General features: G+C 37.2%; 1 protein-coding gene across 1 annotated transcript; it reads left to right on the top strand.

Annotated features, from left to right (window-relative positions):
• Positions 1-2381: 2381 nt before the first annotated feature.
• On the top strand, positions 2382-16132 carry LOC125251337 (polymeric immunoglobulin receptor-like). Its single transcript, XM_048164333.1, has 7 exons — positions 2382-2758; positions 6250-6564; positions 8407-8715; positions 8800-8848; positions 13553-13590; positions 15036-15108; positions 15852-16132. The coding sequence occupies exons 1-7, from the start codon at positions 2713-2715 to the stop codon at positions 15877-15879; spliced, it is 858 nt and encodes a 285-aa protein (XP_048020290.1). The 5' UTR covers positions 2382-2712; the 3' UTR covers positions 15880-16132.
• Positions 16133-25804: the final 9672 nt, after the last annotated feature.

The raw sequence follows: 25804 nt of genomic DNA, 5'->3' as shown, positions 1-25804 counted from the left end.
CTTCCTGTGTCCAAACCAAATAGCTTAAAACAAACATTCTAAACAGTGTTTTTTGAAATTCAAAAAATACAGACAGTTTCCTGTGATGGTAGGTTTAGGGGTAGGGTTAGTGTAGGGGGATAGAATATAGTTTTTACAGTATAAAATCCATTACGTCTATGGAGAGTCCCCGTAAACCACATATACAAATGTGTATGTGTGTGTGTGTGTGTGTGTGTGTGTGTGTGTGTTTTCTGTTTTGTTTGCCTTTGGTTTTATGTTCTATGTTCTGTCTTGTTTCCTAATGAGTAATCGGCTGGTCCATATACAGTAGTATGTTGCCATTTATTCAGGATATTGTCACAGATTAGTTATGTTTTTGAACATTGTGTTTCATTATTCCCTGCCTTTTGTTGTCATGGTTACTGATTTGTCATTATGTCATTATATCACCTTGTTTCTGCTGTGTACTTAAGTTCCCCTTGGCTTCCCTCAATCACTGCTCCCTATGTTTGTCCACTAATACAGTTCACTTGAAGGAGTGAATGAAAACGAGTGAGCGAATCCGGACAGCCGTTGAACATACATCGGCTGTACACTTCATTCGGACACCACTTCAAATGGCTTTCCCCTCAAATAATGCCCTATTTAAGGGTATAGGGAGCGATTTCGGATTCAGCCCTTGTGTAAATGCAGTTGGACTCATCTCGTCGATACTTGTCATCCTGTACTTTCTGCAACCATTTGTGACAGATGTACAATACTTTTTACTTTTGAATGGCTGTCAACAGAGAAGGGTGTTATTTGTCTGCCCAAATATATTTCACACTGGTCTGTTGCTGCTCCATGTGATGAACACTGTAAGCAGAAGTCAGTCTCTGCTTGAATGTTTAAGTGTTGCTTCTTTACTTACTTGTATGTTTTTGTGGTTGATTTCTGTTCAACACTCAGTGTAGATTCACACATTATTTTCTTTCTTGCTCAGAGGTTCAGCATGCTCATTACCGGAACTAATGCAGCCACAACACATTTAGAATTGTACTTGAGATATTTTTAAATGTATTTTTTAAATAATTGTGAATTATTTTCACAAAATATGAGAGACTGGGGATGTTTGCAATACTACTTTTTATCTCAAATTTTGATATAATTTTACATATTTTTCTGCTTCAAATTTTGAAATCTTGAGTTGTAACATCTGAAAATATGGACAGTTTAGATGCTGTACATGCAGTTATTTTGTTAATCAAATTTACTTGTTCAAAATGATTTTAAATAACCTGGGGTCTCATTTATAAAACTGTGCATAGGATCCCTACTAAAAGTGTACGTACGCGCAAAAGCTAGATTCTGCGTACGCACAAAAAAAAAAATCAGATTTATAAAACCATGCGTATGCCAGAACCTGCGCACAAATCCCTTTATAAATCCCAGTCAGCGGAAGATTGTGCGTACGTGCATCTCCACCCTGTCTCCTCCCCGAAATCACCATATATGGAGCTTACGACGCCTAGTTTTACTATGCATAACCTCATCTGCATATCATTTCCATACATATTCCCATCCACGTGACACCACGGTTAACACCGTCAAAGGTACAAGACATTGGAAAATATTAGATATGGACTATAAATGCAATTTGTGCCACACATTATATTGATAAAGATCATCCAATATCCTCCTTATGTTTTAGAATAAATATATCAAAATATCCATAAAAACAAAATTGTATAAAATACTTCAGATAAAGGTTTTAGAATAGAGTTGATTCATTCATTTCCACTGGCCAGATAGTATTTTAATAGTTTTAAACAATTCAAATGAAATGTATGCAGTTTTGCTGATAAGGTGAACATATCTTTTAGGACATTTATAGGCTATTTTTAGTGGAAACAGATCGGCCTACTTATTTATTGAGGTGTAAATACAATTGTCCGAAACGGCGCGTCACTGACAAAGTATTTTAAAAAGAAAACATGCATCTTACCGTTTTCCTCAAATGATATCCTTCAAATGGTAATTGTTTGAAGATCCTTCACACGACATCAACACCTCCTGCAGCTGTGGTTGTACAGTAAGATATTATTGGACCTATGCAAACTGGACAACGGACCGTTCGACCACCGAATCCAGCAGTGTCTTCCATAATATCTAAGTTAAGTGTGCATCACTGATCGTCATTCTCGAAAAAATATTTTGTCATAACATCTGCAGTTTAGTTTAAAGAGGAATTATTGTGCTTCCAGTGCTCCTCGCTGTCATTAAAACAGCGTGTCACTGAAAAAGTGATCGAAAGTAGCACATCTACTATCTCAATTCATATCGCTTTTGTCTCCAGAATGTGCGTACGCACAGCTCAAAGTTTGCTTAAAGGTGCGCACATTCTCCCGTCAAGTTTGTTTTTATAGATCACAACCTTTGCGTGGGAACTGGCGTACGCACGTTTCCATCCCCGTTTTGTGCGTACGCACGCTTTATAAATGAGACCCCTGCTGATTCAGATTATACACTGCTATCATTTAACATGCATTAACCTGTTCACAAATCAAATTAGCCACAAGTAAAATGTTGATTTGTTATTGTGTTGTGGCTAGTTTGAGTTTGCTGCTGCAGCTTATTAACACTTATGTGGTTTCAGGTGATATTTCTGCTCTGAAACATGAGGAAACAGAGAGACACTGCAAGAAGTGACCAGCTCCTCTCATTTTCACACACACACACACCACTGCAGACATGATTCACCCTCTGATTCTCTCCGGGATTTTACTTTACATCTCAGGTAAAACAAAAATATTATTCTGTTTAAAAAGCATTATTACACTATTGTACGGTCTGTTGTTAAATTGTTAAAACATTTTTTTAACTTGAATTCTTTTAGCAGTAATTATACTATATACAAACCCGATTCCAAAAAAGTTGGAACACAAAAAAAATAAAAAAGGAATTCAATAATTTACAAATCTCATAAACTTATATTTTATTTACAATAGAATATAGATAAAATATCAAATGTTGAAAGTGAGACATTTTGAAATGTCATGCCAAATATAGACCCCTTAATCGCCTACGTTACTGTGATGTCACCGCTCTAGCTGGAGGCAAAACATAAATAAGAACTCATAGCAGGCGTGCTAAAAGTTTGAGGTTTTGACTTTAAAATGTCGTCTTGTTGTGTTTTTGGCTGCCAGAATAGAAGGAACAGGACTTTTGGTTCAAAACTAAAGTTAGATCCCGACAGACATTCCTTCATAGAAATCAAAAAGATAATTGTGGTTGAATGCAATACGGCGTACAGACTGGACGGAGACGATCATAAATAATACTCGTGTTTGCACTGCACACTTCATATCAGGTAAAATAATCGATGCATATGTAATGGTGTGTTGGTTTTATCTAGTACAAATCAGCAAGTTTCTGTTTTATAGGTTAAAGGTCGCCAACTTTCAGCGCACTAGCTAGCTTAAATGTTAAACAAACATACAGCGATAGATGTGTGTGCCATCCTTTGAATGGTCTCTTAAAATAATCCACATTGCTAGCCATAATCATAGTTAGCCCAGCGTTAGGTTACATTAGACAATAAGCCTTGACAAAATTCCCCGAACCACCCGAAAGTAATTCATATGTTGTCTAAGCCCCGCCCACCAGGAAACGTTGCAATGTTTACAAACTTTTAAGGGGTCTATTGGCTCATTTTGGATTTCATGAGAGCTACACATTCCAAAAAAGTTGGGACAGGTAGCAATAGAGGGTATGCATGTGACGTCACCGTCGACCGTTACGACTGCAGTCACGCCCGCTAAGTGGCAAAAGACTGAACGGCAGCATTGGTTTTCAGCGTGAATGTCGCGAAAAGCACACAAAACACATCCAAAACGGGAAAGAGCTTTTGGACTGACTGTACAAATAGCTTTGACACAAAACTTGAGGTATATATTTAAAAACTGCAGAAAGCAACAGAAAAAAAAAGCAAATGGATCACTGCAATTCACAGAAACAGGCAGAGAAACACGGATTTGCAGTTATCATTTTGTGTCAATTTGTTGGATTTTGAGGTAAAATCATACCGTATATATTGTATTGTTATACAATATACAATATTATGTTGACAACTCATCAATTAAATATTTTCCATCTTATATTCTGTATAACTGGGTGTTTTTAAATAAACAACACTGACAAAAACTATACTATAAAACTATATGTTTTAGGGGTGGACAATATGACGATAGGCTATATATATAACATTGATATAAGTGATTACGTGGATTTAAACCTAGTTATATAAAATATTCACAGGCAGATTTGCTTTAGTTTATGTATTTCCCTAGCCTGACTTCGTCATACTCATATTCTAGGCAGAATGTGAGTCTGATACTGCTCCATTGAATTATGAACACTTGAATTATGGGGCGTGTCTTAACCGAACCAGTAAAAAAAAACCTCTGCACTCAATTGGATAGACCTACAACCAATCAGAGCAACGCAGTAAGTGACGTATGCCGAATCCCGTTGGAAGGACGGCAAACACATCTTTCCCATCGACAAATGCCTTGATTGCGGTTCTTTGTTCGTCTTTTAAAATTAATGCGCTGTCGATTTCTTTTATTACAGACGTGATAGCGGAATCTAAACATCTTACTTCTCCAGCTGCAGTCATCGTTGGTGAAAACCAATTCAACCCAAGCGCTCTTTGATGACGTGGGTGGTTACGTAACCGCAGATAGCCTGTCCATCATCGATTAAAGCCCGCCCTGGCAATTTGATTGGCTCGGCCTTCTGGGAGCTGAGCATAATTACTCCACAATGGATCGAGTCCAGACCGAACTTCCCATCCAAAAAATGTTGTGGGCGGGGTTCGGGCTGGCACCCAGGCTAGTATTTCCCCGGCGTCAAAATCAGGCACATATAAATGTCAGGAAACACGACTCCTGGCTGCACATTCAATTCCAACCTTTAGTGTAATTAGTTAGTTTTTCGCAGTTTCCCATATTAAATCCAGTCGCGCAGCAGGTTCTTTTGCCACTCAGTCCAGCTGAGGGAGTGCGTTCCGGCGGGAAAGTGACGTTGATGCATACCCTCTATAAGAGGCCAGAAAAGTTAAATATACACATATAAGGAACAGCTGGAGGACCAATTTGCAACTTATTAGGTCAATTGGCAACATGATTGGGTATAAAAGAGCCTCTCAGTGTGGCAGTGTCTCTCAGAAGTTAAGATGGGCAGAGGATCATCAATTCCTCCAAGGCTGCGGAGAAAAATAGTGGAGCAATATCAGAAAGGAGTTTCTCAGAGAAAAACTGCAAAGAGCTTGAAGTTATTATCATCTACAGTGCATAATATCATCCAAAGATTCAGAGAATCTGGAACAATCTCTGTGCGTAAGGGTCAAGGCCAGAAAACCATACTGGATGCCCGTGATCTTCGGGCCCTTAGACGGCACTGAATCACATACAGGAATGCTACTGTAATGGAAATCACAACATGAGCTCAGGAATACTTCAGAAAACATTGTCAGTGAACACAATCCACCGTTGCCGGCTAAAACTCTATGAGTGTGTGTGGCATGGGCAGCTTACACATCTGGAAAGGCACCATCAATGCTGAAAGGTATATCCAAGTTCTAGAACATATGCTCCCATCCAGACGTCGTCTCTTTCAGGGAAGACCTTGCATTTTCCAACATGACAATGCCAGACCACATACTGCATCAATTACAACATCATGGCTGCGTAGAAGAAGGATCCGGGTACTGAAATGGCCAGCCTGCAGTCCAGATCTTTCACCCATAGAAAACATTTGGTGCATCATAAAGAGGAAGATGTGAAAAAGAAGACCTAAGACAGTTGAGCAACTAGAAGCCTGTATTAGACAAGAATGGGACAACATTCCTATTCCTAAACTTGAGCAACTTGTCTCCTCAGTCCCCAGACATTTGCAGACTGTTATAAAAAGAAGAGGGGATGCCACACAGTGGTAAACATGGCCTTGTCCCAACTTTTTTGAGATGTGTTGATGCCATGAAATTTAAAATCAACTTATTTTTCCCAAAAATGATATTTTCTCATTTTAAACATTTGATATGTCATCTATGTTGTATTCTGAATAAAATATTGAAATTTGAAACTTCCACATCATTGCATTCTGTTTTGATTCACAATTTGTACAGTGTCCCAACTTTTTTGGAATCGGGTTTGTACATTAACATCAGTACATGTACAGTTTGTGAGTGTTTTATGTTTTTTCCTCTACATTTGTTCTTGTTTTCAGGTGCTGCTGGATTTAATACACTGAAACTTAATATAACAGTGAAATATCGATCATCTGGCATTATTCCATGTGTGTATGACAAACAACATAAAGAAAACCGCAAATATTTGTGTGAGGGGACACATTGGGTCACTTGCCGTATATTGGCATATGCAAATGAGACAGGACAATATCCCATCACTGATTATCCAGACCAGAATATTTTTACAGTGCGATGGGACAGACTGAAGACCTCATATTACTGGTGCGCTGTGGAGATTGGTGGTTATAGCACTCTAGACGCTGGTTATTATTTGTATCTGAAGGTACAATCAGGTAAAGAACATCTTTCCAAATTACCTTTTTGAGAAATATGATAAAGCATTTTATTAAAATAGAATATATTGTAAATATGAAATAATGTAGCTAAAAGAAGTTTACATAAATAATGTAAATGGTTAGTGTTCTTGTTGGGTTAGGTGTGATATTTACACAAGTAAACTGTACACAAGTAAACAGAACTGAAAAAGGAGAACATGTTAACTGAAGGCGGTGACTAATGAAGAACCCATGTGACACTAAATATTTTTAGTTGCTAAGATATCCTGATTGTTCTTCATTTACTGTCGAATCAACATTAATTGATGATTCTTATCCCTCTTAATGATTCTGGTTCCTTGGAGTTCATTAAGTGAATCAGATCAGAGACTGCTGCAAATGGTGTTTTGATTCACTAAAGTAAGATCTGGCTTAAAAGAATCATTCGTTTGGGAATCAGAAACTCATTTGTTCAGGAATGGCCAATGCTGGTTGCCCTGTATGACTGAGTCTGAAATCACATACTCTCTTAAGTACTTATTTTGGATAAGTACTTACTTTGCAAGTGCTAAATAAGTATGTTCAATATAGTATGAAAGTGTGTTGTATGAATGTAATCTAGACATGTTGTCATTATCACATGACCTATCAGCGTCAGTTGCGTCACTTCACTGCCATTCACAAATCCTCTCTTGTGGCCTCATGGGATAGTAAAGTGTCCATTATATGCACACTTCAGAATCTTGGCAGAAGTAGTTGGTCATCCGGGGAATTTTGGCTACTCTTTTATGAGTACTGTGAATTCGGACATACAGTACTTCATGAGTTGCACTTACAAATAATCAGATAGAGTAAAAAGTATGCGTATTTGGTGTGCTGTCAGAGGGGAGGGCTCTGAGCTCAGAATTTGGCCTGAACCAAGAGTACTACCCTGTATCCCTGGCTGGGATCCCCAGCAGAGAGTGAGGAGTCGTGGAGATGGAGAGATGCAGAATACTTGTGAGGAACATAAGTCGGCTATAGGCCTCCTCACGTGATGACTGGATAGATCATTTGAACATGTTCCGCCTGAACTTTGCTAATAATACATCATATAGTAGGGAAGTTTGCAATTTCGGATGCAGCTTCTGTTTTTGATGCACCAAAAAGAACCATTTGGGAATATGACATCATTGGTTGCGCTGTATGTTTTTAATTTTCTAAAAAGAACCGACTCATAAGAGTCATTCGTTCTGATTACTCTGATCGCTGAATGTAGTTTCACGAGTTTGTTTCCTCATAAAATCTTTAAGCTAATAAGGTTAAGCATATTTGGCTTGCTGTCCGCTGTGGAGGGGCTCGAGGGAGCAGCTTCAACTCGAGCTTGGATATACCCCCCAGGGACTACTAGTGCCTGGAAGAGGAGTACGATAGATGAGATGCCTAAATTATGTGGTGGAGTTTGGGAGGTGGAGGGATATCAAAACAACTGATGCCAGAGCAGGGTGAATAGCTGCTTATATTCTCTGGTTGTTAATTGAAGGATTAGGGTTCCCTCCTCTTGAAATTATGTTTTAATTTCACTAATTGAAAGATTAGATGGGTTCACTCCTCCCGAAATTACGTTGTGAACTTCACTTAAAAAAGCAGTTTAGGATATTTTACAGTTTTCTGTGTGCATTGGTGGAAGAATGCATGTTTGATATAGCACAGGAAAAAAACTTCATCATTATACACAGTTGCGTAATGTTCACCAGTTTTAAATAAAGGGTTACCAACCATTGAAAATACTTTACAATATCAAGGGAATTTAAATAATTACATTTTATAGAAAATACGACAATTGATGGACAAATCTTGTTGTCTTTTGACTGTGTTCAGATCCTGATGTGTCTGTGGTGAGCAGCAGTGTATCTGGACATGAAGGTGGTGATGTCAGTCTCCAGTGTTTCTACACTTCTGGATATCAGAATAAACTCAAACAGTGGTGCAGATATAAAGATGAGAGATGTTACACAGTGGGGAGGACTGACACATCCCAGTATTCATCAGTCCATATCAGTGATGATGGGAGAAGATCCTTTACTGTGTTGATGACTGGACTGAGACTCAGTGATTCTGGATGGTTCTTCTGCTCAGTAGGAGATCTGCAGGTTCCTGTTCAACTCTTTGTCAATGAACCCAAACGTGGTAAAATCACAAATCAATTCGGATATAAAAATAGTGACACTCTCAATGCCCTAAAAATAACCTAATTATTTTTCTCCTTTCAAGCAGTGGCAAATATTCCAACAGCTCCACCATCTGACTCTGAGACAGACATGTAAGTGTCATTTTTGACCATTTAAAAGAATCAAATGCATCTAAATAATTTTGTAGCCTGAAAATGTGGGCTGAGGGCTGTAAAAAGGTCAAAATATTTAAACGTCTTAATGCTGTGATATTATTTCTGTATGATACTAGCAAATGTAAGGTCCACCCAATGGCCCAACGACAGAATCCAAAGGTGTGGGCAAAGGTTTAATGCGTGCAGGTCCTTTATTTGCGCTTCTCTGACGTTCACTTAACTTAGAATTTATTAGAAATTAGAATTACACTTTACGATTTTACTTGATCTCCATGTAGTAATTCAGATATTTGATTATTATGGGTATCTCATACTTTAAATTTCATTCATTAGGGACCCGATGTCGCACAGAATCTCCAAGTCGTGAGCTCACAGACACAAAATCGCCAATTCTGATCTTAGAGGATGCAAGGTTAACTATTTACCTTTAAGTAACTCCATGCATGCTCATAACAAAGTGTCATTTTCACAGTCACATTCATACAACTCGCTATGTCAGTGACAGACAGAAATCAAAAGGTCCCTGAAAATGTGGCCCATGCTCCATTCATTTGGGGCCTTCAGTTTGACCTATCCTGGACACAATATTTGCAGTGACACCAGACTCCACTTTATCTATTAGAAATAAATGATTTCAGAAAAATATAGAAGATCAAATATAACATTTTATTGGTCAGGTAAAAATGTATCATGCCAATTACACAATTTAATTAAAAGCCAGTTCAGAAATGATAAATACATAACATCAATTGCTCAAAGATGAATCTGAGAGTGAGAAATGCATACGTGACAGTGGAGAAACACAGCAGTGTGTGAGGTGTGAGTTCTGAGTGCAGGACTCAAGAAACGGACACTGCACTTTCTGATTATAGAATCCCAATGACTGTTCTGCCAGTTTTCCTTATATACCGAGACCAGAACAAAAGAGCAGTATATACAGAATTTACTACACAAATTTTTTTGGAATTGTGTTGTGCCTGTTCATGTGCACCTTATTTCAGGGTAGAGGAGCCATGATTATCACATATCTTAAACGGACACAACATGAGAACAGAATTCTCCTAAGTTTCCAATCTTTCCCATAATTCAAGTGACTTTGGTGAAATTGAAACCACTTTACCAATCACACTCAGACACTTAAAATTAACAAATATGAAAAGGGGAGAAAAACACAAAAACAATAGTTTAACAAGATACATCATATGTGGTAAATTCTTAGTGAACTTTCTGTGACTTGGAATGAAAGAGGGAATAGAAAGAGGGAGATGCATAGATAAGCGGGGATGCATTGCCTAAGCATAGATAACCCTCCAGGGCTGGATTTCCCAAAACCTTCTTAACTCTACGTCGTTCTTAAATTATACCTTAAGCTGTACCTTAACGTTTCAGGAAACACGTATTGTTAAGTATACCTTCTGTAAGTCATACTTAATGTTGGTCTGGAGCACTCTTAGCTATACCTTATCATGTTGACCGTCAATATAATTCTGAAGCTGTAATACACCCAGTGTTCGATTAGGATTATGTCAAAGAATAAAATGCATTCACTGCTAAATTCAAATGTGCTTTAGCGCCGATCCAGAGACAGACGTGCGCTCCGTGCTTGTCATGTATCACAACTATTCTGTGTTTTTAACCTCATCAGGTTTATTTTAGGTTTCAGACATTTAAAACATTTAAATTAAGTAGGCTACTGCAAAAAAAAAAAAAAAAAAAAGTTAGTTAAAATAAAAAAATACAGAGTTTTATTCATATCATTGTGTATGAAACAAAGTTTACTCTATTCTCCCAGTTCACCGGCCACATACTTATGTATTTCGGTGAAGAATTTGTAAATCCGACAGCTCTGAATTGCCTTGCAAACTTACCGTGTGATAAAGCACATTCACTTCCACATATTTTACAATCGGAATATATCATGATATTCATGATATAGTTAAGTTTGTGAATACTTAGAATAAAAAAAAAAAAAAAAACGATATAAAACACCATACCTACATATCAGCGCCAAACAGACATGGAGAATATAACCAATTTAACCCTCTGGAGTCTGAGGCTGATTTGGGGCCTGGAGAAGTTTTGACATGCCCTGACATTTGTGCTTTTTTCAGTTGTTCATAAACATATTAATGGAAAAAGTGTCATTACACTGTATTCAGCACAAACTAGGCTACAATAATATGTGAGGAACATGTATGTACATGTTTGTGTTTTTGAAGGAATAACATTTATGCGTGGTTATTGAAAAAACAAAAAACTTAAGTCACTGAAATAAGGCCAAAAAAAGTATAGTAAATCTGTGTTTACAATACTTTAGGGTATTGGAGGTTGTAAACTAGAGTTTTTGCTTCAAAATTATGTAAAAATTATGCTGCCTACTCCTTCATATAAAACAATATATTGATTTAGTTTTTGTAAGACACTTTTTGCCAAGAAACACAGTATGCGTGGAGGCGTGAATCACCACTGAATAATGGGCCATTCTCACCTGAGAAGACAAAAGAATTGCATAGTAATGAGCTGAAATGACTTGCATATTAATGAGGCATTTCAGTCAGGTAGGCTGTGAAAAAAACCTTCTGTGATGTCTCAAGCTCATCATGATATATGAAACATACAGAAAAATATTATTACAATATAAAGTAATGGTTTTATATTATACTTTAAAATATAATGTATTTCTGTGATGCAAAGAGTCTGAATATAGGCTTTTAGTTTAAAAGCATGCACAATTGGAGAAATATTGGATTCTCATATGCTTATGTCAATTTTCTATAGAGAGGAGTTATATTTATTTAATATTCATTGTCATTACTATGAGCGCTGGTGTTTTCAATTCATACTTGAAGTCGGAGGGCGCTCTCTGTGCATTTTTAGTCCACAAATTTATCTAAAAGAAGAAGAGGCTATTCCATGAATGGAGTTTCCAATTCATACTGCAGCCGGAGGGCGCTAAAGAAACAAAAACTCATCTAAAATTCATCTATAGAAGAAAAGAAAACAGGAACTAACTGCATGTCTTGTAGAGCTCGCTAACCATAACTTTTACATCCAGATAAACACTTTTCAAGACAATAAATACACGATTGAGACGATGAATGCATGTATTGCCTCTGAATTTGTGTCTGAATAGCGCTGGCTCCGTGGGCGTGGCCGCATTAGCAGATAATGAGCTGAATCACAGACTTCTGACATGGCTCTCTTTTCATACAGATTACATAAACACAGAAGGTTTGTTTTCGATTTGACTTACATGATTTAAAACCTGACATCTTAACGTTTTTTTAAACATAAGTTTAATTTTTCTGTGATTAGTATTCACTAAGTTACAGTTCATTTTCTGAGAACTATCAGATTGGACTTCGTTCAGAGGGAGACGAGAGATCACGCATCATGTTAGTTTTCTTTATTTTACAAAAAGCACAACATTTTGTTTTTACTCTGAGTGTATACAAATAAAAGAAGATATTCTATAGTTTCAATTGATATATTACTTATGTCTCTATGACAAAAAATGACGGAGTATTTTAAGTCTGTTTTGCTGCAATGTGAAAAAAAACCTGCAAAACGCACCGGCGCGTTTTCAGACCTCAGAGTGTTAAGTGTCATCGCTTCGAATTAGTTCTTAAATTCAGCTATTAATGAGAGCTCTGTAGTCTCACCAATAAATCACTAAGACCGTTCAAACATTTATGACATTTAATTCGTAAATAGTCTTGGATTCCCGAACTGGTTCTAAGGCTCGGCTATCTATCAACCGGAAAAACTTTTACCCAGCATGCGTGGGTCATTCCAGATGCCAAAAAAAAAGGCTACTACTTTTTCCTTATGTGACCTTCAGCACACCTTCTCCACACTACTAACAGTTTACAAATATATTGTTGGACAAGCAAACAATTACATTAATACCTAGATGCACTATAGGCCAAAACAGAAATTCTACTATATATCCCAATTAAACGACAGAGATGGGTGCTGGTGTAATAAACACTTTATTTCTTAATACACAATATTCAGTTAATACTGAGTTTTACTCCAAAACAGGACACATTAAAATGTCATAAAGGAAGACACATGGGCAAGGCAATTATAAACCCCACATGTAAAACAAAAAAACAAAACAAAAAAACAATACACAATACTTCACATATAAATAGTCAAACCAGAAACCGATCAATCTCCTTCAACGTGAAACACTGCAAACGGCACAATACAAATACATCTACTTTTAAGCTTTAACAAAGGTCACGAAACCACCAAGATTTTATGAAAGTGGTCCATATGACTAAATTCTAACTCTTCTGAATGGTTTTATTTTAATAACACTGAATGTATTGGCATACCTACCTGGAGTATTCTGGAAAGAAGTAGAGATGTCTGATCATGAATTAATAATTCAGATCTTTTTAATGAACCTGCTGATCCTGTTCCCAAAACTAGTGTAAATGCTTTATGAGGAAAGAAATGCATGGAGAAGAGTGACATGTAAATTGATCTTCTTTCTTCCATGGTAAAGAGACTTTCTTTCTTCCTTGGAGCACAAAAGGCCAGAGAAGGACGGGAATCTCCTTTTGTGCTCCACGGTAGTAAGAAAGTCATACGGGTTTGGAATGACATGACTCGATTGTTCTTTTATTATATAGTGAACATTTGTCTTTCTCTTTTCACATTGTTTTGCAGGTCCACAACACAGTCATCTGCCAACAGAAATCCTACAAGTATGAATAAAATAATGAAACAGTAGAAGTAGCTAAACTGGTCTGATCAGATTAAAGGGTTAGTTAACCCAAAAATGAAAATTATGTCATTAATGACTCACCCTCATGTCGTTCCAAACCCGTAAGACCTCCGTTCATCTTCGGAACACAGTTTAAGATATTTTAGATTTAGTCCGAGAGCTTTCTGTCCCTCCATTGAAAATGTATGTACGGTATACTGTCCATGTCCAGAAAGGTAATAAAAACATCATCAAAGTAGTCCATGTGACATCAGTGAGTTAGTTAGAAGTTTTTGAAGCATCTTATATAGAAAAATGTGACTTTATTCAGCATTGTATTCTCTTCCAGAATCCTTTCCATTGAATTGATTCCACTGAATTGATTCTATTGAATCCTTTCATCTGTCGGCGTTGGTAATGCACTTTTACGGTGTTGTTTTTGGCGATTAGGACATCCGCGACATGCACACTTATGCACCATTTTAAAAAATAGCTTGAATACAGCGTGCGTCTCCCTCAGACTGTAAACGAAACTCTGGCGCACCAGATAACACGTCAGCAGTGCGCTGCGGTTCACTGAACCCGAGTCGTGAACCCGGATGAACAACAGACCCGGAAGAGAAGACAATGCTGAATAAAGTCGTAGTTTTTGTTATTTTTGGACCAAAATGTATTTTAGATGCTTCAAAAACTTCTAACTAACCCACTGATGTCACATGGACTACTTTGATGATGTTTTTATTACCTTTCTGGACATTATACTGCACACACATTTTCAATGGAGGGACAGAAAGCTCTCGGACTAAATCTAAAATATCTTAAACTGTGTTTCGAAGATGAAAGGAGATCTTACGGGTTTGGAACGACATGAGGGTGAGTCATTAATGACATAATTTTCATTTTTGGGTGAACTAACCCTTTAAATATTTTTAATGTGTTTAATAACAAGTTATGATATGAAATGTGGAAAATCATTTATCCATCAGAAAAGATGATGTAATACTCTGGAGACAATCATTGTTTAGATGCACCTTATGGAAGCCCATTTCAGCCACATACAAAAAATATAATTTAGTAAATCATAATTATGACATAAAAATAGAATCTATGAGATAAAAAGTCATAATTATGATAAAAAAAAATTGTAAATTATTAGATAAAAAGTCATAGTTGTGATATAAAAAGCTATGATATGAAATTATGACATTAAAAAGTATGAAAAAAGTATAAAACTGTGCTTTAGTAAATAATAATTATGACAAATTATAAGATAAAAAAAGTAATAATCATGACATTAAACATCAAAACTGTGACAGTCTACTTCTTATGTCGTAATTATGATTTATCAAAGAATTCTTTTTTTTCTTGGTGGCCATAACAAACAGCTTCTTTCATTAATAATAACACTGATCAAACTAACTTGTTTCTCTGTTTCTGTTTTGGCAGCATCTATGATTACTAAAGTTTTTGCTGTTCTGACAGAAAGTGCGACCACAGACACCGGCCCCGAGGAGGACAAGTAAGTCTTAAAGGGTTAGTTCACCCAAAAATGAAAATTCTGTCATTAATTACTCACCTTTATGTCATTCCAAACCGGCAAGACTTCCGTTCATCTTCGAAACACGACACTTCAAAAAGTTCATAAAGAGATTGTGAAACTAATCCATATGAATTGAACGGTTTAGTCCAAATTTTCTGAAGAGACGTGATCGTTTTATATGATGAACAGATTAAATTTAGGCTTTTTTTTTTTTTCATTCATCAACTCACACATTAGTTGTGATAAACAGAAGCTCAAGAATGTTTGCTTGATGTGCAAGAACCAATGAGGCTCATTCTTGTTACGCATCACATTTGAGCTTCTGCAAGAACCAATGAGGTTTGTTCTCATGCATCAAGCAGGTTCAGTTGACCTTCTGTTTATGTTCGCTGATCAATGTTTATATGCGAGTAAAATCCTAAATTCAATCAGATTACATTAAAAAGATCTTCATTTGTGTTCCAAAGATGAACGAAAGTCTTACGGGTTTGGAATGACATGAACGTGAGTAAATGATGAAAGAATTTTCATTTTGGGGTCTTTAACAAATTCTCTTTATTGTGAATTTATTCTTTAGCAAAATCTAAACTTCACATGTATTTAATGTTACATAATATATTTCTTCTAGTCTTTCTTCTGACAATATATGTGAATAAATATATTGTGACAGAGAAACATGTTCAGTCATATGTATTAGTGTGTTATTGTCTTTTATCTTTCAGATTGCATTTCTGTCTGTCACAGAACTAGAGTTTTCTTTACATCGACCAGAAAGATCGGATGATTATAAACTGCCGATTCTGCTTTTTGCTTTATACTCAGTCAGCAGACTAAAGATGTGTGTAGAATGTATTACACGTCTACATTTGCTAAATGCCTAAATGTCTGTAATGTTTTTTTTCTTCAAATGCAGAGGATGTGTAACCATTTCTCTTCAAATGTTTTTTTTTTTTCTTTTTTCTTTTATCAAGTCAATTACAAATGAGTAACATACAAAATAAAACTACATCATTTGGAAAAAAAAAAAGAAAAAAAAGTTCATTATGCATTTTAAAGATTTTTTTTTTTTTTAATTTAGCCATCTTTTATATCAGCAGTTATTTATTATCATTTTATTTTATTTTTTCTTTTCTAATTTCCCCTGACCTCACAGACATGCATGCCCATTTGTACACATTTCTTACATTTGAAGTCATACATTGCTGGCCAAAAGTCGCTGTTTGGATTTAAATGGGCAAATACTTAAGAGTCTATGATTGAGTCATTATTGCTGTGATTATTATGTTTATGTATTTTCCAAAAATCTTTGCTAGGAATAACATTACAACTTTCATTTCTATCAAGAGGTGCATCAATTTTTGGTCAAAATCTTGTATTGAGCTGAGCACTCTGTAAAGTCTACTTCAGCACATCCCAAAGACTTTCAATGAATTTAAGGGCTGGACTCAGAGGTGCCAATTCATGTGTGAAAATAATTGTTCATGCTCCCTCCAATCATTCTTTCACAATTTGAGCCTGATGAATCTTGTCTTTGTCATCCTGGAATATGGCCATGATGTGTCTTCCTACATGGTTGTTTAAGAGATGAAAAGCTACACACTGCCTCAGTTAGGGTTAAAAGAACTGATGGCAAACATAATTGTTGCTAGAAACGTAATAAGCACAGCAATAATGATCCAGTCATAGACTCAAGTATTTGCCTGTATTTAAACAACTGTGTTGTTGTGCAAATTGTAAACAATGTACTTAGGCCTATACTCTTTGACACGCATTTGCCAAAACATGCTTGATTTGCTTTAATAAATAAGACTTTCAAATCTGGCATGAACAAGAATATAACTGTACAGAGATCTGAAATTGTTTTGAGAAAATAAATTCTCATTCAAGAATTGGACCAAAGCGGGTGACATGAGACTCTTTGTCTCAGTAGGGGTAAAATCTTTGCATGGCAGGGGCAGCTGCCACTGAGACCTGTCACTCGACCTGTCACCACTAGTGGCAGCTGCCACTCGACCTGTCACCGCTGCCACTCGACCTGTCACCGCTATATGTGCTTTGTCTCCCTCTTCTGGTTTACATGGGTTAACAAATGCTAGGATCAGCACAGAGAGATGTCTTCCATTTTGAGACCAATCAAAAACTTTATATAGAGTGAAACACGAGCAAAGAAAACGCATTGGTTGTTTTTTCCCTTTACTTCTCATATCATTAATTTGGGTTGGCCATGGAACCGGTTTGTCCATTTAGTGAATTGTGTTGATTTCTGTTCTTTTCTGTATTGTTTTGTGTTTGCGTGATATGCAGATCTACTCTAAACCTGAAGTAAATCCTTATGTGATATATAGCACTGTAAATAATGAACACTCAAAATGTAAATAAACAAGAAACACCTCTAATATGATTGCTCCGAAATATGACACATTACAGTTCTCAATTGCTTAAAGGATTAGTTCACTTCTGAATGAAAATTTTGTGATAATTTACTCAGTTTCAGTGCAGCTGTAACTAGTCCACTCTTACTTCCAACAAGGGTGACCAAAAAAACCCACAAACTTTAATCAGGGAGAAGAAAACTCAAATCGCTCACAAAAAAAAGATCATTTATACAAGTGAGTCAATAAATACGACAATATACATGACAAAAGTTCCTTTCCCCCTCAAAAAGATAAAACCAGCCAACCCTCTCTAGATCCCAACACAAGCCAGCTTCTTTACACAGAACGATTTGAAAGAAAGAATAAAGAAAATTCCATAAACAACCCCAAAATCATAAATAAAAAACAAACTCAAACAAATAATTACACTGCAAACATAAACCTCATGCAAAAGAATAGTTCATGTGTTTTAAAGGTCCCGTTCTTCGTGATCCCATGTTTCAAACTTTAGTTAGTGTGTAATGTTGTCGTTAGAGTATAAATAAAATCTGTAAAATGTTAAAGCTCAAAGTTCAATGCCAAGCGAGATATTTTATTTAACAGAAGTCGCCTACATCGAACGGCCAGTTTGGACTACATCCCTCTACTTCCTTCTTTAATGACGTCACTAAAACAGTTTTTTGACTAACCTCCGCCCACAGGAATACACAAGAGTTGCGTTTGTAGAGTGTGTTTGTCGCCATGTCGTCGAAACGCTGTTATTTTCATCCCGCAGTCCAATCACCGGGTCTGATTCCGGCTCAAATTGATAGGGTAAAATTAAAGACATGTTTACAATAACACTGAGCGCGTGCATCTCCACGTTATGGTAAGAGGCGTGACCTTTCCGGGCAAGATGCGCTAAGCTGCTGTCGAATCACAACACAGGAACCGCTGGCACAATCAGAACTCGTTACGTATTTCTGAAGGCGGGACTTCATAGAACAAGGAAGTCATCAGCCCGTTTTTATGACAGTGGAAACAGCGGTATACAGATAAGTAAATTATGTGAAAAATACTGTGTTTTTTTACACGCGAAACATGAACACATGTTATATTGCACACTATAAACACAATCAAAGCTTCAAAAAAACACGAAAAACGGGACCTTTAAAGCATCAATCTGATTAAGGGAGTGTAGAGGTTGGCTGGCAACACGAGGCTGGAAAGTGATACAAACAAAGAGAGAGAGAGAGAGAGAGAAAAAAAAAAAGACCCGCGTCCAGTTCATACAACAATCATAAACTAATTGCGCTGGAGGCATAGCGCGCACATGCAAGGACGGGATAGCGAGAAAAACAAAACAAACACAAACATATAGGAGGAACAGCGATCAACTTAACCTAATAATAATAATAATAATAATAATAATAATAAACACAATTAACAATACTCAAAATAAACCACACTCTTTCTTTAATCTCATTAAAAACAATAAAATCCAACCACTTAAATGTTATACCCTCTCACAGCCATATGAACCAATATCCGAGATCAAACGAGGACGGGTGTGACCAGCAGCCGCTAAATCCACGATTTTACACCTATATTTAAAAACATCAAACCCTTTAGTGAAACACCGCTTTGTAGAGATAAACATGGATATTCATTTAGCCTACCTGTTCATCCAAACAGTGTCCATACACAAACCAAGGGGCTACCAACGCAGTTTTCGATCACAACACACACTGTACCGACGCTTGTATCGAAATGACAATACCACGTGATTAATGACGTTTGACGCTTCAAACGTCATGCAGTAACGGAAAGTCGAGACTGGTGGTTTGAAAAAATTGGCGCTTCACCTGATGCATAGGAAAATGCATTTAATCATGTTTTATTGCTGGGGTCTCAGAGACCCTGAACAGAACATAAGGGTTAAACAACTCACCCAAAATATATTTTTTTTAACTACTCACGTCAGTTATAATCACATTTTCAGTTATAATCACAATTGTATATTTTATATTATTGATCAATATGTGAATCCGTTGACCAGGTTACACTTGACACGAGTGGTGGTCTCATTGTCACAAATTAATTTAGATGAGATTACATCTGATTTTATGTGGTTTCCCATCACTAGGCAGCAGTGTTCACATATGCATTAAAAACATAGCGCCCTGATTTAATACAGCAAGGCTTGTTTGTGAACATAAAACAAAGTTAACATCCACTTAGCCTACCTGCTCATTCAGACCATATCCGTGCACAAACACCACTACAAGGCAACACGCTTCCACACAAAAAGATCAGACTAGCGGCATTCCAAACAGAATATATCGCCCTCTAAAGGGCACTTCGGAGTGAAAATAATCATGGCCGCCATATCGACGTGTCGTTCCAAACCGAAGTGCTCAAAACTGGCCACTTCAAAGGGCCCTTTAGAATGAAGGATTTTGAAGGGTAGGCTACAGCTGATGGACGGGCCCCCATGATCCTTTGCACAGGGAAGTTGTTTGTCGTCACAGAATGGGAAAAGGAGGTTAGGAGTTCGATTTTACCTATAAATGTATGTATAGCGTTTTTTGTTTTTTTTTATACTACAATATTTATACGAGTTAGATTTTGTACATGGGCAAAATTACATTGTAGCCTACTTAAACAAAAATACTTTACAGCTCCCTTTATCAGTCCTTTCAAATACATAGACACAATATACATTATGGTGCGATAAACCAAAAATAAGTAAATAAACTAACGTTAAACAAAGGGCGCAGCTTGCACAATCTACTCCTCCTTGATTGTCTCGTTAAGATGATGCAGAAGTGCGCTCCAAAAGAAGAGTTTTTTTGACCCCTACACCCTTCATCCCTTCGAAGCTCTCACTCCGGAGGGTAAACCCTTTGAAGGGATTAGGGCATAGGGATGAGCCCTTCCGAATGGAACGCAGGGTCCATCTCCAGGAACCTTCTTCTTCTTCTTTCCTGTTTTACGGCGGTTGGCATCCATCTTATTGGTGCATTACCGCTCCCTTCTGTTCTGGAATGTGGACCAGATAATAGGTTTACAATCTTATTCCTTACCTTCTATTTCCCACTCAATTTTAACCCCACTGCACCCCACACAAAAAAACAAACAAAAAACAAACAAACAAACAAAAAAAAAAACATTCTCCAAAATAATCTTTTAATTATCCAAAATAACTAGTTCTGTTTTCTATACACTACTAATATCCTTTTGTAATTCCTCCCTCACATTCTACTAATTTAATTTAAAATCCTACTGAATACCCCTGATTCTCTTAAAAAAGTCATCAGTACTCTGATCTGTTCCCTATCTTTCGTGCTCAATAACCTTTTTACCGTGAACTCCTGTTCCCCTAACACCCTCAATTTATTCCTCATCATCTCTCTATGAACTTCATATCTCCTACAAGTCATGATTATATGCTCTACTGTTTCCTCTTCTTGACATCCTTCACACAATCCTGTCTGGTGTTTTCCTATCTTCTTAAGAGTTTTATTTAGTGTACAATGTCCCAACCTTAACCTCATTATCACTATTTCTTCTCTCTGGTACCCACATCCTACCCTATTTCCTTTAACATTTCTTTGAATTTGATATAACCATCTCCCTTTATCCTCTCTATCCCACCTTTCTTGCCAAATTTGATTTATTTTCTCCCATATTATGCTTTTAACCTCTGCTTTGCTAAAATTTACTTGCATTTCTATATTATCTTTCAAAAATGCCCTTTTTGCGTGCTTATCTGCCATCTCATTTCCCCTGATCCCTACATGCGGTGGAACCCACATAAATTTGACCTGACTACCTTTGTTAACTATCCTCGTGCTTACCTGAAGTACTTCATACAAGATATCTTGTCGGCTTTTTGAAATAAACAACCTTAAACTAGCTAAAGCTGATGAAGAGTCAGAGCATATCAAAGCTTTATTCTGTCCCGTCTTTTCCACCCACCGTAATGCAGTTAATATTGCCAACATTTCTACAGTATATACCCCTAATTTATCCGATGTTCTTCTATTTATCCCAATTCCTTGTCCTGGTATTGCCACCCCAAATCCTGTTGCCTCTGTCTCTGTTTTTTTTTTTTTTTGCACCGTCTGTATAAATCTGTGTAAATTCATTATATACTTCTCCTACTCGATTATTGAAAACTCTTATTAAGTTTCTCCTTTGCCTTCCTTTTTTCCTCTAGAACAAACCAGTCTACCTCAGGCCACATCATCTTCCACAGAGCTGTCACTGGAAAAACTACCGTAGGACTTATCCTCAAATTAAATACTTCTAAGTCTAGCTATTTTATTTCCAATCCGCCCAAAGTTTTCCCTTAAATTTTGTCCATTCTCCCAACACTCCTGCAATACTGCTTTTGTGGGATCTCCAGGTATCCTTCTAGGTGCCTGCTTAAAAATCCTTTAATTACCTACCTGGCCACGCCCTTCAGTAGTTGTAGTCACCTCACCGGCCACACAGCTTTAAAGGGCTCTACGAGATCCCAGACAAGGAATAAGGGTCTTATCTAGGGAAACGATCAGTCATTACAAACTGAAAATCAGTCCAACCTACCTCGTACACACAAAGCACGGGGGAAACAGACTATAAATAAGAGAAAGAGAAACCTTAAAAAAAAGGGTATCTAAATTTTTACTTGGGAGCACTAATTACTATGGAAAAAAGGAATCAAAATAGCAATAACAATTACCTAATTCAGGTAAAGAACTAAGGTCTCAACAGAGCATCCATGCAAACCACTGCTCCTCTCTGTCTTATAAAGTGTGCAGGAATGTACTACCATGCACACCTCTGCTTACAGAGACCTGCTCTTAAAGGTGCAGTATGTAATAATTCTGTCCGCTAGAGGTCACTAGAGGCCTATTCAAAACAAAGGCATAGGTTGATGGCGCCAAGTTTGAGCGTGGAATCTTGGGACATGTGGTTTTCACCTCAACGGACAATGCAAAAGAATAGGGATAGGACTCTGGAACAAATCATGTTCATGGATACGATTATTAATGTTACTGTTGTAAGAAAAAAATGATGAGGACGTTGAAGATCTTGATGAAGAAGTTTAATGCAGCGTAGCAGTGACAAAGTACATGTAGCACCTTGGGTTCATCGGAGTCAGAATGAACTCAGAACATCCAAATCTCAAACCTTTTATCCTGTTTACAGTTTACCACTCTTCATGTAAATGTAGTTTCTCATGTTTTACCAGCTGTGGTCTGTATGTTGTCTGAGATGGTTCTCTGTGTCCCACACTCATTCACATTCTACAACTGGATTTGATCAACCAAATGGTACATAAACAATATACCAGTTGACTTTCTTCTTCTCTATGATAGGCCATTTTGGGGATGAGCTCATTCTAAAATATACTTTGGAGTGGAATCTGGGTCGAGGCAGACTACAATTTCTTACACTCTGTAGTATGAAGCAGAGCAGGGCCTAGTGTTGTGGGAGCTGAACGAGGCCGCTGGAGCGATCGCGCAACACACGAGCAGCAGGAATTTTATTATGACACAGTCGCCAGCGCCACTTCCGCTATTCCGGTCATGAGTATGAGGTAACACAGCTCTGTTTATCATATTAGATACATTTGAGTGTGTTGAAAATGAGGTTACAACGTTACTCTGTGCGTTCGCTCGGTGGCTGCTGTGAGAATGCAATTAATTTTTAAATGTATTGTATGATTCTCTATTACTGTTACTACAAATTAGGCTGCATCTGATTATGTAATGTTAGCTACTTGACAAAATTGAATATGTCTATTAAAATGTGTAATATATTAAAGCGTCTTTGTTGTTTCCATGGTTTCTACAAAATAAAACCAGAAACCAAGGGTAACGTGGGTATGACGCAATTGACAGGCGACTCCTCACACGTCCAGGTGCCTTGGTTAAAATTGCAATTTTCTCACGATTTACAAATAGTTGCAAACATTTGGGATATTGTAAGTACTCAAGTGAACAAAATGTATAACACTGGCCTAGAGGTTTTTGGATATTTTACTGAAAAAATATTACATATTGCACCTTTAAAGGGGCCATAGCGCTTCCTCATAAAAATCACATTTTTACCTTACTACAGGGGCGGCGACAGGCCCGATTTTGCCGGGGCTTCAGCCCCGAATGTAATGACTGTCACTGAGCAAATATGAAACTGGACAATAGCCTATGTAAACCTCCGAAATCATGAGTTGCTTTATTTCATTGGGCTTTGGCTTTGCATATACTGCATACAGCCTGTAAAAATAGACCTTAAAAATAATCTAGCCTATAGAATACATTTCTTTGCTGTCGGTAGCCTATGGGCTATCCGACCATACCTGCAACGCTTTCTCTCTCACACCGCAGTTGTACAGAGCCACGCCTCCTGAGCAGCGGCAGAATCTCTTTCAGTCCGGTGGAAGGGTTTTTGTTATATAACAACCGATATGACAACTTTAGCACATTTATCAGCTATACATTCATTCAGTGTTTCCCATTAATGACCCTCTACTGTCGCCACTGTTTCATAATGAACTGAAAATTTAAAACATACTACGTTTGCCAACGAGCCAAAATCGAAACTGCGTTATGGCTTTGTGCCTTTATAAAACAGCAAAAGACAGTGATTAAGTATATATACAGTCTGTCTGTGCTGCGTGTTTTAAAGAGAAGTGCGCACATTTGTGCATGCAAATGCTGGTGATCTGGTGATCAAAATAAAAGCTCAAGGATTTATCTTTTAAAAAGAAATGAGTAAAAAAGTATTGTAAAAAAGATGTTTGAACCCTTTTTAATGTCCAGGTACAAGTCAATGCTGTTTCTTTGTTGAATTTGCACACTGTACGTGGGTTGAAGCTCTTAATTTTGAGTTTCCAGAGTGCACCAGATTGATGCATTTAACCTTAAAATGTACAACATTTTCTTCCGGGGGGCATGCCCCCGGACCCCCCAGCCCTCGTATTATCCTCAAAAACTAGCGATGCCGGTTTTCCAGTGGGGTCAATTTGACCCCAGCAATTAAAAACCTCCAGAATATAATTTTATTTTCACATTTTTATCTATCAGGTACTTTATGTTTCTTCATTGACTACTCAAATAGCTCTTTAAATAAAATAACACCCTCCATCACCCCCGACCCCCCCTCTGCTGACCTCCCCCCTTCTGGAATACCTATTGCTCGTCTATGGAAAAATGTGCAAATCACCTTAAAATTTCATGATTGGCATAGAAAATGGACAAAAAGTGGCTTATTAATATATTAATGGTTTTATTATATTATATTATATACTATATATTATAATTCCCCCTCCCCTACACTATTATGATGTAATACTACAGGTATGGTTATGATAGGTTAGGGCCCCGAAGCAGATGAAAGTTGTTTGAAGATTATAAAATTGCATTTTATAATGACCTCAGTATAATATAATATAATATAATATAATATAATATAATATAATATAATATAATATAATATAATATAATATAATATAATAATATATATATATATATATTTGCTATCAAGGGTAATAACATGCAGTATGTTTGGAGGCAAATTCGACACTCCCTTGGGACCGCCCCACTCATGGGTGGTCTCAGGATGCTTCACTGTTGGCATGACACAGAACTCATCATGGTAGCATTCACCTTGTATTTCCCTGGACTAATCATTTTCCAGATGTCTCAAACAGTTGGATGGGGGCTTCATCAGAAAAAATAATTTCTTTCAGTCTTCTGCTGTCCAATTCTTGCTGTACTTGCAGAATTCTAGTCTGTCCTTGATGTTTTTCTTGGAGAAAAGTGGCTTCTTTGCTGCCCTTCTTCACCAAGTCACTGTCCAAAAGTCTTGACCTCACTGTGCCTACAGATGCACACCTGCTGCCAGTATTGAGCTCCGCACATGGTTCAGGATTGACTCTTCAGGAGGTGACCGTCCTGCCACTTGCTGGACACTCTGGGATGTTCTGAAGGCTTCTTCATTGCAGTTGAATTTCTCAACTTGAAGTTCTTGATGATCCAGTAAATGGTTCTTTCAGATGCTTTGCATCAAAATGGCCTCACATGCAAAGAAATTGCTGCAAAGCGATGATGGGTACATGTCTTTCTTTAGAGGTAACCATTGAAGACGCAAGAACACAATGACTGGAAACACTTCTTCCTCCTGACTAGAACTTGTTTGCACTTTCCCATGTGCTGATGTGATTAGTGAAATTATTCTAGATGATCACTTTTTACCTCAAACAGGTCCTTTTTGTTTGTTTGTTTGTTTGTTTGTTTGTTTGTTTTTGCCAATGAAGCGTTTTGCAA

Source organism: Megalobrama amblycephala, linkage group LG17 (genome assembly GCF_018812025.1).
Source record: "Megalobrama amblycephala isolate DHTTF-2021 linkage group LG17, ASM1881202v1, whole genome shotgun sequence".
NCBI lineage: Eukaryota > Metazoa > Chordata > Actinopteri > Cypriniformes > Xenocyprididae > Megalobrama > Megalobrama amblycephala.
This window is presented reverse-complemented; position numbering and strand designations above follow the sequence as displayed.